The 16,305-nt window shown below is 43.2% G+C and overlaps 1 protein-coding gene across 1 annotated transcript; it reads right to left on the bottom strand.

The window, feature by feature from the left end:
- Nucleotides 1-1,027: 1,027 nt before the first annotated feature.
- Nucleotides 1,028-10,674, bottom strand: LOC145391142 (uncharacterized). The gene is made up of 8 exons (XM_080265823.1): nt 10,619-10,674; nt 10,012-10,183; nt 9,276-9,527; nt 8,385-8,574; nt 5,688-5,821; nt 5,104-5,190; nt 4,341-4,562; nt 1,028-2,023 (listed from the first exon to the last, which is right to left on the bottom strand). The coding sequence occupies exons 1-8, from the start codon at nt 10,672-10,674 to the stop codon at nt 1,028-1,030; spliced, it is 2,109 nt and encodes a 702-aa protein (XP_080121949.1).
- Nucleotides 10,675-16,305: the final 5,631 nt, after the last annotated feature.

Here is a 16,305-nt window from a genome sequence, read left to right on the forward strand (position 1 = left end):
TGGGGGGGGAATCAAACCTTTCCCAGCACTGAAACAATAGCTAATAGAGGAAAGGGACACGTAAAAGAGGTGAAGTATTACTAAGAAATATACCAAGCCCCTCCCAGCATTGAAATATCAGCCAACAGAAGAAAATGATGATGAGTAGAGGTCAAATAATAGGCTAACTTTTCCCCTAACCATACACAAACACCCAGGTATATAAATCATACAAGTGACACCTAATAATACTGAACCTGATTAACACCGGGTTCTAGTTACCAGTAAGTAATGCCCAGTTTTATATAGTAACTTCTTCTACAGAACATTTTCTACCATTCACAACCTTGCTCCCTGTAACACCAGAAGGAAGATATGAAAAGGAATGGAGAATGGAAGGAAGGAAGAATGGAAGGAAGGAAAAATGGAGGGAAAAACAGAAGAAATCCAGAATGAAAGGAAAGAAAAATGGACAAAAAGGAGAGAGGAGGGAAAGAAATAAAATGGATGGAAGGCTACATGACAGGAGAGAGAAATCAAATGGGCGAAATGAAGAAAGGAATGGGAGAAAGATATGATGAGCCAAAGGTAGAAAGGAGGGGAAAAAAAAATATAATGCGAGACAGAAATAAGAAAGGAAAAACAGGAAACAAAATGGGAGGCAGGATAGAGAGAATGAAAGGAGACAGCAATGTGAGAAGGGAGGGTTTGAAAACTAAACAGGAAACAGGAACAGGAGAAAGGAGGAAGGCATATGTAGGATGGGAGGGGTACGATACAAAACACGGGCCATGAAAGGGAGATTTGAGTTAGAAATTTGAGAGGGGAAAGTTAGGAAATAAAGCAAGAGGCAGGAAAGTGAGAATGGAAGGGAAACTAGAGCCTTCCTGATACCAGAGATCATGAAATGGAATGAGGGAAAGATGCAATGAACAAAAAGAAAAAATGGAAGGTCAGAAGTTATAATGGGAAACAGAAATGTGAATGACGAAGGCTTGAAAAGAAAATAGGAACAAAAAGGAGAATGGTGGGGAAACTAGAGAGAGATTTATTGATACTGTAGGTCATGAAGGAGCCGAACCACCATTGGGACCGGAGGGGACTGCTGGGGTGGCGTCTGATCGAGGGGTTGGAACTGGAATGTTGTGTAAGGGTTGTGGTGCTCCATAACAGACTGAGGAGGTGGAAGCATGGTTGGTGGAGTTGCCTGAGCACCGAGCATATTGGTGGGATGGTGGCTGGGCGGGAAGGTGGTTGGGGCAGGGGCGGGACAGGCAACGGGTTGGGCGTATCCTGGGTGGGTGGCAGGAGGGGTGGTTGGCTTCGGTTTTGGCTTGGGGTCACGAGGAGGAAGCACTCCTGGGGGTGGAGGAGGGGCACTGTCAGGAAGATTGAGTTTCCTCCGCTGGTTGGTGCCAATATAGACAGTCTTGTGCACCTTTTTAACATGGTCTGATATGTGGCTGGGACCATGGAAGCATTTACCACAGTGAGGGCACTCGTAGGGTGTCTCACCAGTGTGTTTTCTGCGATGGTACTTGAGGTGGGAGCAAACCTTAAATGCCTGTCCACATATGTCACACACATACTTGCGCACATTGTCGTGAACCACACGCACATGAGTCTTCAGATCACTGGGGGAGCAGAAACCCTTTCCGCAGACCTGACAAACATTTCGTCTTCCCTCCGGCCCACCGTGCATACGCCGTCGGTGCGTCACCATATTTGTAAGTGAGTGAAACACCATTTTGCACTCAGGACACGGATGCTGTACTTCTTTTGTGTGCACTGCATTGGTGTGAATCCTCATGGCACGAGAGTCTGAAAAGGGCTTTCCACACACCTCACACATGACCTCATTCTTGCGCACTTTGAGATGGACCCGCTCCACATGCTTCCTTAGGTCACTGGGACATATGAAACCCTTGTTGCAGATGTCACACAGCAGTCTTCTTGCTTCCTGCCCCTGGTGTACTCGGCGGTAGTGGTTCTGCATGTTGCCCTTCTGGTTGAACACTTCCTTGCATGCTGGGCACTCATAAACCTGCAAGACACAAGTCCCCTACTAATTTGTAGCACAGGCAAAAACATTTCATACTGTTGACTGTTGCAAACACAGATAGCTCACACATCAGCGTTAAAAGCATTACTGTGTGTTGTAGCTCACAGATTGTGGAAAGTGTTAAGAATATATGGAGTAGATGGGAAGTTGTTGAATGCTGTGAAGAGTATGTACGATGGTGCGAAGGCTGCAGTGCATGTGGATGGTGAACTAAGTGAATTTTTCTCTTTGAAAGTTGGGTTGAAACAGGGATGTGTCATGTCTCCATGGTTGTTCAATCTGTACATGGATGGGGTAATAAAAGAGGTACAAGGTAGGGTAGTGGATGTTGGAGTGGCCCTGGTAAGAGAGGATAGTGTTTGGAAACTCCCTGTACTGTTGTTTGCAGATGATACTGTATTGTTGAGTGAAGACGAAGGGGAGCTGCAAGGCCTGGTGGATGAGTTTGAGAGAGTGTGTAAGAAACGGAATCTAAAGGTGAATGTAGGGAAGAGTAAAGTGATGGTCTTTGAGAGAGGTGAAGTCAGTGAATGTACAGCGAGGTTGGATGGTGAGGAATTGGAAAATGTGAGTAAGTTTAAGTACTTGGGTAGTGTGATGAGTAAGGATGGAGGTTTGGAGGGTGAAATGCTTGAAAGGGTACAGCAGGGAAGAAAGGTTGCTGGTTCTTTGAAAGCAGTGATAAGAAACAGAGAAGTGAGCATGGAAGTGAAAAAGTTACTACATGACAGTATTGTGATACCAACTCTAACGTACAGAAGTGAAGCTTGGACGTTGCTGGAAGGACACAAGTCAAGAGTGAGAGCAGTGGAAATGAGTTATTTAAGAGGAGCCTGTGGAGTCACATGGAGAGACAGGCTGACGAATGAGGATATAAAGGAGCGTTGTGGTGTTGATGTGGATGTGATAGGAAGCGTTATGAGGAACACACTGAGGTGGTTTGGCCATGTGGGGAGGATGGAGGGTGAAAGACTGACGAAGAGAGTGTATGTGAGTGAGGTGGAGGGGGGAAGAGGGAGGGGGAGGCTGAGGATGAGATGGAGGGATGGGGTGGAGAGGTATATGAGAGAGGGGGGTGTGAGTTGGGAACAGGGCAGTGAAATGGCGGGGAACAGGGCGACTCGGAGGCGATTTGTTTGTGGCCACCCCAAACGGGATTGAGGCGTCTGGCAATATATATATATATATATATATATATATATATATATCTTTGAGCACTAGAAATGAATACCTGATTCATTTATGTATTTACCTGTAATGTGGATGATAGGTTGTGGTGGCTATCATCTACTCACTTGATGTGGTGCTGCCTACTTCTTCCTTCTCCTTTATCACTGTTTCTGTTTCTGCCCTCCTCTCTTCCTGTTTCTCCCATCTTTCCTGTCACTTTATATTATTCTTTTTTCCTTCTCATGTAGCTTTATATCAAAGTGACAAAACTAATGGTTTCCTGTTAGCCAGGAAGCCATTTACAATGCTGGGTGGCAACCATATAACCAAACCGTACGTGTTCCCTACATGTCAATAAGTGGGTTGGCAGAGGGTTAGTGTCCCTCCCAGTAAAACAACTAACTCAAAGACAAAAGTACACTCTTACACGATTATGGCATCTGGTTAATGACGGATAGATAGACATGTAATGAATATAGTGTCAGTTCTTAACCATCTTTCTAGAACTGATATGCCATATACTACTCTCTTTTGTAAGAAAATACAAACACATCAATAAATTACTCAGATTTATGCCATACTTCCTGTTGAGGAACCTCCATATTAGGATTAATCACGACAAAGATGTTGGTTAAACTGTACATGGGTTGGAAGCTTTACCACATCCCCAGACCAGGTAAATACTCCCAACAGCTGCCAGAACTGCAAAAAAAAAAAAAAAAAAAAAAAAAAAAAAAATCCATTGTGTAATGAGACTTGTAATGGGATGACTGCTAAGCCTCATGAAATAAACTCCTGGCATCAAGTTTATGACAAAGTCTATCTAGTTATTTATCTATAGTCAGAAGTCTTAATCTCATATGGAGTGGCCACACAACAAATCGCCTCCATGTCACCCTGTCTTCTGCCATCAGGCTGCCCTCTTTCCAAAAGACACCCTCTCCTCTCATATATCAGTATCTCTCCACCACATCCCTCCATCTTATCTTTGGTCTCCCCCTCCCCTCCCCCCTCCACCTCTCACACACACACACACTCTTCTAGTTGGCCTCTCATTCTCATGCCAGAATCAGTCATATAATAAATAAATAAATAAATCAATCAATCAATCAATAAAAAACTAACTTACCTGAGCCTTCTCATGTATGGTCTCAACGTGAACTTTTAACCCTGTAAGTGACGAGAACTTCTTGGCGCAGGTCTTACAGGCAAACTGCTCCCGCTGTACGCCCATGTGCACCACCAGGCAGTGTGTGCGCAGCTGCATGAACGTATCAAACACCTGGCAACACTCAGGGCATGGGTAGTGAATCTCCTCCTGGTGGGCCTCAGCTAAATGGGTTTTGATATCCTGAAATATAGATGGATAGAATGTAATACTGATTTCTTCTATCTATCTATTGTGTTAAACCTCAAACTGATGTGTTTCTGTATCCTGAACACTAACAGACAGGCTATACCAATGATTCTATTCTGTTGATATCTTATCCCTCTTTCCCACTTTATCATGGTGAGAGAGTGAGTGATTGATGTACCCTACAACAAACTAAACTAGAGTCAGTTTGTCTTTGCCTAAAAGAACTGGGCCACTCCCACCACCTGAACACTAAACTGAAGTTGCATGAACTTTAATATGCCTCAGCTGTGAGGTAAGAATGAGTCTCCTTAATTTAGAGTTAAGTTAATCTTTTATTCTGATTACACTTGGCCATCAATTAAACTGGGAGGGGTTAGGGATCTCCATCCAGACATCCTGGATAGATGTGGGACCATCAGGGCTGTAATACTGTATGGGGATTCACTAAAGTCTGGTGTGTTGAAAAATGTTAGCAAGAGCCAGAGGGACATGGCTGCTCCAAGAAATGCTGCCACAGCCAAAAACAATGACTCACCTTCCTTTTAAAGACTGCCTCACAGAAGGGACATGGGAAGAGGCGGTGAGTAGAGAGATGCAATAAGTATCTCTTGGCATGGACAGTCTGTGGCATGAATATAAGAGTTAAGATGGGAAAGAGACAAACGGATAACAGTATAATAAGATGATACATGGTGCAAATATCGCAGGTCTAACACAAGAAGTACCAGTTATGTAATTCATCTTCTTCATCATAAAAATCATCCTACTGGTATTTCCTATCCACCAAAAATATGAGATAAATAATACCCACCACCACCACCATCATCGTCATCATCATCATCATCTTGGGCTCTTTTTCCCACATAAGGACAGGGTGAGGTTGGGTTCAGATTGCAACCAAAGAGAAATTATGAGAGAAGGAAAAATATAAAAACACAAAGGCACATTCATCAGTATCAAATTTTCCCCAACAAGACATTTTTTATGCATTTTAAACTTGACACACCTTCACATTTACTTCACATTCCACACACCATACACCTTCACATTTCACCTCACACTCGACACATCTTCACATTTCACACACCTTTACATTACACACTTTCACCCTTTACACACCTTTTTACATGAAGGACATTCCTTGGTGGGTGCACCTGGGGGTATGTGCTCATCCTCTTCTTTATCCTTCTTCTTTGGTCTTCCCCGACCCCTCTTCCTTGGCCGCCCCATCTCCTCCTGCTCCCCTCCTTCCCCTTCGCCACCCCCTCCGCCTCCTCCTCCACCTGAGTCCATCTGTGGGAAGAAAGGATTACAGCCAATTTGTTTTACTTGATGGAAATCGGTACCAGTTTCATACTTATGTTGGTTTCCTTTTTCCCAGACAGTCCTGGACCATTCTACAATTTGAACAATAATTCCTAGTTGCAATAACATTTGATGGCCTTAGTTATGAAGCAGGAATGAGCTTCCTTGGTTACTAGAGTCTGTTTTCATTTGTGGTGACACCACGACATACATTGTATTAATAATCTGGTTATTATATGTACCGTATTACATGTATATATATTGTGGTAGGTGGAGGCGCTCACCATCCACTCACTCGATGTAGCGCTGCTCTCGGGTGTCTGCCCTTTCCTCTCCTCCATCCTTCTTTCCTTCCATCCTCTTCTGTCTTCCTTTACTTCATTCTTTCCTCTTCCTTCTGCCTATGGGTAACTTTACACTCCCTCTTCTGTCTTTCTTTCCTTCATTCTTTCCTCTTCCTTCTGCCTGTGGGTGACTCTACACTGAGTGACAAGCCAAATGGTTTCCTGTACACCAGGAAACCATTTACTACACTGGGTGGTAACCATATAACCAAATTTTGGCGCCTGGTGGTTTAGTGAGCAATTATTGCGCTCCAATCGGATTGAGCCGGTGAAGGTTTATATCCAAGGGATGGTTGGGGTTTATTGCTCATGTAATGCCACTCAGGGATGAGTGGGGCTGGTCACTCTCATCTTATATGTCGGGACCAACTGCTTAGCCCCGGGCTCCTACGCTCCTCATGGGGCAATGTAGGATTGGATGATGGATGGATGGATGGATGTATATATTTGTAATAGTTATTCCATTTGCTTGGTTTACTCAGTTTTTGTTCTATGACTTTTGTTTTGAAACTTTAGTTCAAGTACTTAGGCTTTGAAGCTTTAGTTTAGGTACTGAAAAAGTGTATCAGTGAATCAATTTAATTTTATTCTTAAGCATCGCTGCCCACCGAGTTAGTCTGCTTCTGGCCAGCGAACGAGGCACTCACTGTTCTCTTGTATTACGACTGGTACAGTACTCTGAAATATACACTACGCTACATCGACTGTGCTTCCCTTGACCCTACCTCTCACACATGGAACCCACTACACACACACACACCCCATACATCTACTGAGACCCAGCCACTCCAACAACTTAACCCCTAAAGAACTAGCTCAACAATCGACGTTTTTCACAATTTTTTAAATGGACGAGGAATGTTGATCATACAACTTCCACAAAAAACTGGCAGCAGCTTGCTCCACCCTGACTATGATGTAGATGGCTTCTGACCAATTGGAACTAAGTGCTGGATATGCGGAAGGGAGGATCCAGGCCCGTACCCAGGCGGTAAGGGTGTATCCTCCACCTCCCTCTCACCGCGTCCCTCTATCCCGCTACGTTGGTACTACCTTACCTCCCTCCGTTCTTACCACCACCCCCTCCCCTCCCACTCCCTCCCCATGCATCCTCCACCCCTCCAATGTGGATCCCCCCCATATCCCCCTAGTCATCTGAGCGGAGGGTATTTCCCCCCTACCCTCCCTCCAAGCCCCTGTACTCCACTGGGCTCTTCCTATGTGTCCAGTGGTGGTTTCCTCCCATCCATCCATCCCTGTACACCCCCTCCTGGTCTTACCACACTGCACCCCCAACCACAGAGTATCTTTACCCTCCCCTGGCGTATTCTTCTTTCTTGCCCGGGCTGCGAAGGGTAACTATTATCAACTTTGACGGGCCATAACTCAGTAACTATTGGGTCTAGGAGGGAGGGGCTTGTGTTTGCAGGTGTGTACATTCAAGCTCTATAAATCGGGCATAAAACTTTTAGCCTTTGAGAAAGCTGAAAAACTGACCTGTTTTTGTGTCCTGAGGAATAGTCGAGGCTGGAGAACTGCATACCAGAGGGGTTAAATACTGTTGTGGTTGCATGACATTCAACGAGCCTTACTTATGAGGCAGGAATGCTTCTTCTCCGTTACTAGTAAAATGAAGGGGTTTTACTTATGAGGCAGGAGTGATTCTTCTTGATTACTACCCGAATCAAGCCTCCAATATGACTACATCTGGCAATCAATTAGGCTGAATGGGGTTAAAAAATCCGTCAGGTTAGAACATAGACACTACATTGACTCTGCTGATAGGTACCAGTAGCCATCACTCTGCCAATTTCCCTTCTTTGTTTATGACTGTTTCCCAGTGTGATATACTTTTCCTCTCATCCATATTATTAAAACTAACTCAGGAAAGGTCCAATTTTTTTTTTATGGCTAATTATGGAAGACCAGCAATTGTTAGATGTGATGAGACTGCACCTTACATTACAGAGTGTACATGAGAGAAAGACAGATGTGTGTAACTTACCTGACACTTAATTGTGAGTTTGATCTTTTTGGCATGAGCTGCAAGTTTCTTCTTCATTTCTGGGGCCTTGCATTTCTTACAGACAAGACAAAAATACAGATATATAGATCAGACAGACAGATAAACAATAACAGACAGACAAGTGGATAAACAGATACCGGCAAGTGTCATTTACCTTAACCTTGGTAGTGAGTTTGACCTTCTTTGCACGAGCAGCAAGTTTTTTCTTCACTTTCGGTGCCTTGCGTTTCTTGGGTCTGGTTCCTGGTGCAGCCACATCTGGGTCCTCTTCCTCGTTGTCTACCGCTGCCTCAGACTCACCAGATTCATCCCACTCCACATCTACTTCAAGCTTTATGGATGAAACACAAGAAAATCCTCATTACATGTCACTGTACTTAATGTTCTGTCTCTGTATACTGATAAAGAATGATCATGCATTTCAAACTATAGTTATTGGTGTCGTGATAAGGAGGCATTGACTGAGGTGGTTTAGGCATGCTGAGAGAATGGAGGATGACAAGTGGGTGTGAAAGATGAGAGGTGTGAATGTTGCAAGAGGCAGACCAAAAATGACCTACAACAAGGTCAAAGAGTGTGACCTCAGGGATATGGGACTGAATAGGGAGGCTGCCAGAGATTAAGCAGCTTGGACAGCTGCCATTAGAGGACCTAGATCAATGTATGCAGGCACGCTGGAGCCTTTATAAATGATACAATATGAACTGGACATAATGTTCATCATTCATTGCCAGACGCCATGTATCCCAAACGGGGTGGCCAAGGGCTTAGAGTTAATTGTTTTACAGGGAGGGGCACTAATCCTCCACCAACCCCACTTGACACGTGCTGTACGGTAATGTAACTGCCTGTGCTATTTAAACACTTGCTGGGAACTTAGTAATGTCTGCTCATACAATAAAATAAAGCTTTAACCTTGACCATCCACTAATCACTACCGAAATAATGACTCAGAGACGAAATCATTTTTGCTTCTGTACAATGCCTCTCTACTGCACAATGTTACTGAGGAATGAGGAGGCAGGTACTGACTGTTGGTGGGTGTACATCAACAGTAGAGGGTGGTGCATGGGGCTGCCTGACTGAAGCAGTGGACTGGTACCGCTGCAGCAACTCCATCTTGGTATCCGCTAATTCCACCTCCAGCCCATCCACCTGATCCACCAAGCCAAAGCAGCGGCGGCACACCAGGTGGCTATGGGCGGTGGCAGCGGCTAGACCCACCAAGCGACCAAGCATTCCCACCAATCTCCGCTGGCTTACGGTCATAGTAGCTTTCTGAACCTATAATAAGAAGAATAAGAATAGGAATAAGGATAATAACAATAATAATAAAAATAATAATAACTGTGGCAATACCTGGTAATAACAAAAATAATGATAACCACAGTCAACAGACCTCTTTTTCCAACCTATGGATGAGGGGAGGTAATGTCCTGAAAGGATGAAAAAACTTCAGAGAGTGAGAACTATAAAAAATTTGCCCAATGAAATAGACAACACTCACTTACCATTTAATCCCTTGTATAATAAAAGTTGTAATAATAATAATAATAATAATAATAATAATAACAATCTCATTAATTAAAAATAATAACAATAATAATACCAGTAACTAATAATAACAATAATTCATTCATTCCCTCATCATCTAATCAGTATTAATAGTAATAAAAATAATAATGATAATCACAACCCCTCAAAACCACCAAATACCAACATGACCATCAATTCACAAGCAATATTGCATCCAAAAAGCATCACCCACCTCAATAACATCAGTGTGTTGTGAAGCAGGGAGTGTTTTGTTGCACACGAGGCACCAACCATCATCTGAATCACCTCCTGTTACTTGTTCTGTTCCTGTTCCCGTCTCTTCCTGTACGCTGACCACTCCCTCAGACACGCTCACTGTTCCTTGTTCAACCACATTAACTGTTCTCTGTTCAACCACATTAACCGTTCTCTGTTGAACCACATTTACTGTTCTCTGTTCAACCACCACCTCCCCGCCACCTCCCTCGCCTCCAACCACCACCAGTTGCTCTCCTGGTCCACCCTTCACCTCCACTGCACCTCCATCACCTCCTAGCACCCCGACTAAGCCTCCACCAGCTTCCCCTCCTTCAGTTATTCCCGTCACAACCTGCTGGTGATGAGTGTGATGGTGCTGGTGGTGGTGATGGTGGTGGTTGTGGTGGTGGGGGAGGGTGTGGTGGAGTGTGGTGAGATGTGGTGTATGTGTGTTGATGGTTGCATCCAGAGGACCTCCCACCACTAACTGCTGCTGCTGTTGTTGCTGCTGCTGGTGTTGTTGTTGTTGTTGCTGTTGTTGGTGGTGATGGTGGTGGTGTGTGGTGGTGTGGTGGGGTAGCAGGGGGTGGCCAGCCAGGTTCATGGTAAACATACGACGTTGGTCATCGTACTCCATCTTGCCACCACCACTGCAACAAAACATTAACCCCTACAGTACGATGCTCAAAAACACTGGAAGCTGTACAGTATAAACTCTCATTTCCAAAATACTTAGTTCAAAAGGCTTTCTGGAATAAGGATTATTTTGTAAAATAGAATGATAACTATGAGGGAAAAAAAAATTACAGCACCATGAACAGTAAATGCAAGGAAGTACACTACCCTGCATTAGTAATAAGTCACCTGTTGCTTAACTTCATAACAAATAAACTTTATCTTCACATAGGCCTATGCACTGAATTATATAAAGACAAATGATATCACCTCCCTCCTACTACATGAAGAAAATGTGGAAAGTAAAGGAGGATTTTGGAAATCATGTCTGGCAATAGATAGATAGACAGATGTTTGGATTTCCAAGGCTGTACTTTATCATAACAGAAGTGGAAGAGGAAGAGGATATTCACAGGCTCATATGTACACAAATGACTATCATTAGATGGATGTGTAGTGCACCCTTGAATGCTAGGCCTGAAGGACCTGGGTTTATGACTGAAGAGTTGAGAGATAGGATGGTACAGGAGTGTATGGATGCTGTGATGAGGAAGGACAGATTGAGATGCTTTGGGCATGTTGAGAGGAAGGGGATGGCAGCTGGGTATGGAGAGTGAGAAATGTGAATGTCCGGGGGTAGGTTTGTGAGAGGCAGACTCAAAAAGACCTGGGACAAGGTCACAGAGTGTGATCTCAGGGATATGGGATTGAACAGGGAGGCTGCCAGAGATCAAGCTACTTGGAGAGCTGCCATTAGGTGACCAAGGCCGACACATGAATGCATGTTGGAGCCTTTATAATGATACAATGATAGCATCTGGAGTCTACTGATTAACCTATTCAGTCTACAAATGTCTTCATTTCTGTCTTACCATCTTGTGACACTTTTCTTCAGCTCAGAGAAGAACTGGTTGTTTCCATTTCATTAATACTGCTGTTATTTGGCTTCTAAACAACTATGATCTTTTGGAAATTTTGGACATGCAATCTATAGGCTCAATAATTCTGAGAAACGTTTCATCCGTACACTTCATTGCAAATTAATAATCACGTTAAAGTTTCCACCAAGTGTAGGGTTCAACTATCTATCTATCTATCTATAGCCCGACGCCCTAATCCCGCAAAGGGTGGCCGCAGACAAAACGCCTCCAAGTCACTCTGTCACCCACAATTTGACTCCCCTCCCCCCAACTCACCCCCCCCTCCCTCATATACCACTCAACTCCATCCCTCCACCTCATCCTCGGTCTACCCCTCCCTCTCCCTCCCTCCACCTCGCCTACATACACCCTCTTAGTCAGTCTTTCATTCTCCATTCTCTCCACATGTCCAAACCACCTCAGTGTATTTCTCCTAATCTTTTCAACCACATCCACATCTACCCCACAACGTTCCTTCACTTCTTCATTCGTCAACCTGTCCCTCCACGTCACTCCACATGCTCCTCTCAAGTAACTCATTTCCACTGCTCTCACTCTTGACTTGTTCCCCTCTTGCAAGGTCCACGCCTCGCTTCCATACGTCAGGGTAGGGATCACAATACCATCATGCAGTGACTTCTTAACTTCCGTACTCACCTCCCTATTTCTCATCACTGCTTTCAGTGTACCAACAACCTTTCTTCCCTGCTGTACCCCTTCATGTACTTCATCCCCCAAAGTTCCATCATTACTCACACTACCCAAGTACTTGAATGCACTCACATTCTCCATATCCTCACTGCACACTCTGTGACTTCATTCCTCTCAAACACCATAACTTTACTTTTGTTTACATTAACTTTCAGCTTCCTCCTCCTACACACTGTCCATTCATAATATTTCACAAGGCTTGCAGGTTAATTTAAAACAGTACCAAAATGACAAGGACCTGACAAATGACAATGCCGATGTTAAGTCTATATTAGGTTATGGTGTTAGGTTAGGCTTTGTTGAAAATATATTTTGACTATTTCCAGTAGGCCTATATTACAAACTATTCTGACTGAAATTTCTATGGGAGGGCAGCAGATTCTTGATACGGGATGGTGTTTTTTTACCTGGTCATTTCCATTAGAAGTGAGGCTCAGAATAGCATAAAAAGAAAGAAATAATGACGGAATACACTGGGCACCAAAATTATGTGGTTTCACAAAAATACTAATTTACCAGATGAACTACAGCTGCTGAGGTGAGTTGCACTACCTACCTCTTCCTTAGCCTTTATCATTCTTTTTCTCTGTCTGTCCTCCTCTCTTCCTATTTCTCCCATCTTTCCTGTCACTTCTTATTGCTTTTCTTTCCTTCACAGGTGGCTTTACATTGAGTGACAAGCCAAATAGTTTCCTGTAAGCCAAGAAACCATTTACAACGCTGGGTGGTTACCATATAACCAACCCATTCATGCTCCCTACGTGTCAACAAGTGGGTTAGTGGAGGGCTAGTGCTCTTCCCCGTAAAACAGGTAACTCAAAGTCAAGTGGCCACGCCTTACGGGATTATGGTGTCCGGCAATAGATAGATAGATAGACAGAACTACAGCTGCTGAGGTGAGTTGAAACAGAGGCATAAACAGTGATTCATTCATACCAAAACACTGAATGTAATTATGGCATACACTGTTTTCCTGTAACTACAACAATCTTAAGTCAGTTATACAGTACATGTCTTGGAACCTCAACAGTCTAACACACTGCTGACAAGGGAAGATTCATATTTTTAAAAACCTGGTGGATCACTGCCATGCTTCACATATCTACCAATCTATATACTGAGCCTTCTTCCCCCAAAGAAAAAATGCTGGTGGACTAGACTTATGACAACTATAACAGCAGATTTCATGCTCATATGTTCAATATAACTATTCAAAATGATCTTGTGATACACTTAACTGGCCAGCAACCTTGAACCAGTGCCTGCTCAATATACAAAGCACTAAATCTATGCGATCACTGCAATGGTGAATAAAACCCTACTTTTTAAGTCATAGTGTATACCTTGCTGTATTTTGGCTACATATACCAGCGATATTATTACTTGGAGACTCATGTAAACCCACTGAAATGAAATATACAAACATACAGCAAGCTAAAAGTAATGCTGTGAGCCTAATCACCCACAAATTCATAGTAAACACCTAAACCCATAAAACATAAACTGACAATAAACTATCTGGCGTCATCTGCGTGGGAGAGGAATGGCTTCTTCCTAAGCTTGTAAGTGGGATTTTTTACTTCAGTGTAATCTTATGTCCATTCAAGAGCAACAGGATCCTTGTGCAATAGGTCAAAGTAGTCAAAATCACCAGCTTCGGGTAAAGTCAAGTAAAGGCAAAGTTATTTTATGCGTCTGAAACACGTCAGGGTGTCCGAAGCTGGCAGCCATTACCAACATCCACCCCTAACAAAACTCTCCCTATTTTCACACTTTTAACTAACTTGTCAGTTCTTTTCCCGTCATCGAAAATTCCCAACTCCCTCTAGACTATATGGGAAAAAGGCTTACCAAAATTTCTAGTTCTCTGGAGGTGAAATTAGCCAGGATTTTCACGGTAAAATGGTGAGGTTCGCGGCGCGGCGTCAGGAAGGAGGAAATTTCGCCCTTTTATTTTTCTCAAACTTTGGCATATTCGAACAGTCAGGATCCAAGACGTCCTCTCAAAATTCTACAAAAAAAGAAAAGATAATATTTTTCCGAGTTGATTTGGATTTTGGAGTGGGGTAAAAGCAATAAATCGCGTGAATAACGGCGTGAACTTACATGTTAATCCGGTCGATACAAAGAGATGAGAAGAGACGCGATAGGATAAAATGGCGTACTGCCGCGGGATTTATTCAAACTCCTGTAATTACGAGTGAGTCTCCTTGACTACTATACTCGGCCTATTTTCACCTGGCAGAACGTTCGTGTTGCATGAGGTACGAATGAGTCTCCTTTGTTACTTCGTTTTCATCATTAATATCCATATTCGATTGGTTTGCGTGCAATCGTAGAACCTCTTTCTTATCGATTTATTCTACTTCGTATCACCTTTTTTAGCGACTCATTCAGTGCTTGAGCGATACGGATAGCATTACAAAATGTTATAATCCAATATTAATCGTCAAGAAAAGTGCCGCGAAGGGTCATGGTTACCTATCAGTCATACATTATCAAAAGGAAGACGCTTTAGCAAAACGCCCCTCGGCTCCCTCCCTGTCTCCGGAAAGGATGGTAGGCTGCAGCCTGCAGGGAAGGGGCAGCTTCAGCCTGCAGTCCACAGGGTTCATGGAAAGACGAGTTGCCTAAATACGATGACGCATTTTCATTATGACTGCTACCTTCGCTCTGACAAGTTCTAGACGATTATAAATTATCTTCAGCAGAAAGCAAGTCCTAGGAGCCTGAGTCAATACGATTACCAGCAACTTTACTCTTCTGGGTAGCACCAAAAGTATCAGACGATTTATTTAACTGATGCTCCACACTGTCAAAGGAAGAGGGGAGGGGGATCTACATACAGTATTAAATAGTTTGCCGAATTCATGTTATGGAGCTATACTGGAATAAATTTACGTCTGCAGCTCATTAATATGCAGATGACAGAAAGCAGTGGTATATCAAGGTGGCGATATCATGGCGTCAATGGGGCTGCGTTCTTGTTTATATAACCACCTGGCACCTGTAGCCGGAGCGTTTCAATGGAACACTCCAATTATTACACAAAATTGAGCCAATATTTTGTAGCCTATTTAAGATATATGAATGCATTACTCATAGGAAGATCTTTTAGACAATGATCTAAGCATAGAAATCTAAAATTTGTTGAAGAAATATGGACAGGAACACTCCTATTCTATATATATAAAAAAAAAGAATAAGTAATTGCTATATGATGTTTTTATCAGCAGCAATTATCCTTAATAACCGATTTTTGTTTTTGTTTCTGAGAGCATTTTGTTATACTTGAAGAATGCTCATGTAAATAATGCAGTAATGAATGAATGGTTGAAGGCAGGTTCATCCAGAGTTGCCAAGGTTGTAGTTTTGACGCATCATTGGGCTAGTTTTGAAGACGGGAAGATTTTTGGAAAGGTGCAGTTTGGGTTAATTTACAGGTATCACACTGACAATATTAAAAAAAGTCACGATATTAAGAATTCTATCGAAAAACGGATAAACCTAGGCATTGACAAGACAGGTGGTAAAGAGTGATGGGCTACTTTTAGAGTTGTGAGGCTTACTGTGGGATGATTTTTGAAAAGGAAGCGGCCTTGGAGTTGATTTAAAGATACCACAATAACGCTATTTCAAAAAATCACGACACTACGAATACTGTTTGAATAAGGATAAACCTATACACTAGTAGAATGACGGGTGGTACGAGTGTGGACTACTTTAGGCTGGTCTCTGGATAACCTATAATAAGACTACCGAGGTGACGGGCTATTAGGCCTATAGTGTCTATTTTGTTTCGCTTCGTTTATGAAGGCTCCAACATGCTTTCATGCATCGGCCTTGGTCAACTAATGGCGGTTTTCCACGCTGGTCTATTTCTCGCAGCTTTCCTTTTCAGTCTCATCCCTGAGGTCTTTGACACGTTCTCCCCGGCACACCGTATACACGAAATCAGCATC

The sequence above is a fragment of the Coenobita brevimanus genome, chromosome 2, assembly GCF_032717465.1.
Source record: "Coenobita brevimanus isolate Jiangsu-jjx chromosome 2, ASM3271746v2, whole genome shotgun sequence".
Lineage (NCBI taxonomy): Eukaryota > Metazoa > Arthropoda > Malacostraca > Decapoda > Coenobitidae > Coenobita > Coenobita brevimanus.

Coding starts and splice junctions, on each gene's coding strand:
- LOC145391142 (XM_080265823.1), bottom strand. CDS start 10,674: ATGGAGTACGATGACCAACGTCGTATGTTTACCATGAACCTGGCTGGC. Junction 5,822..8,384: donor GGTTAAGGTAAATGACACTT/GCCGGTATCTGT, acceptor GGGGTGGCGAAG/GGGAAGGAGGGGAGCAGGAG. Junction 4,563..5,103: donor AGGCAGTCTTTAAAAGGAAG/GTGAGTCATTGT, acceptor TCTATATTTCAG/GATATCAAAACCCATTTAGC.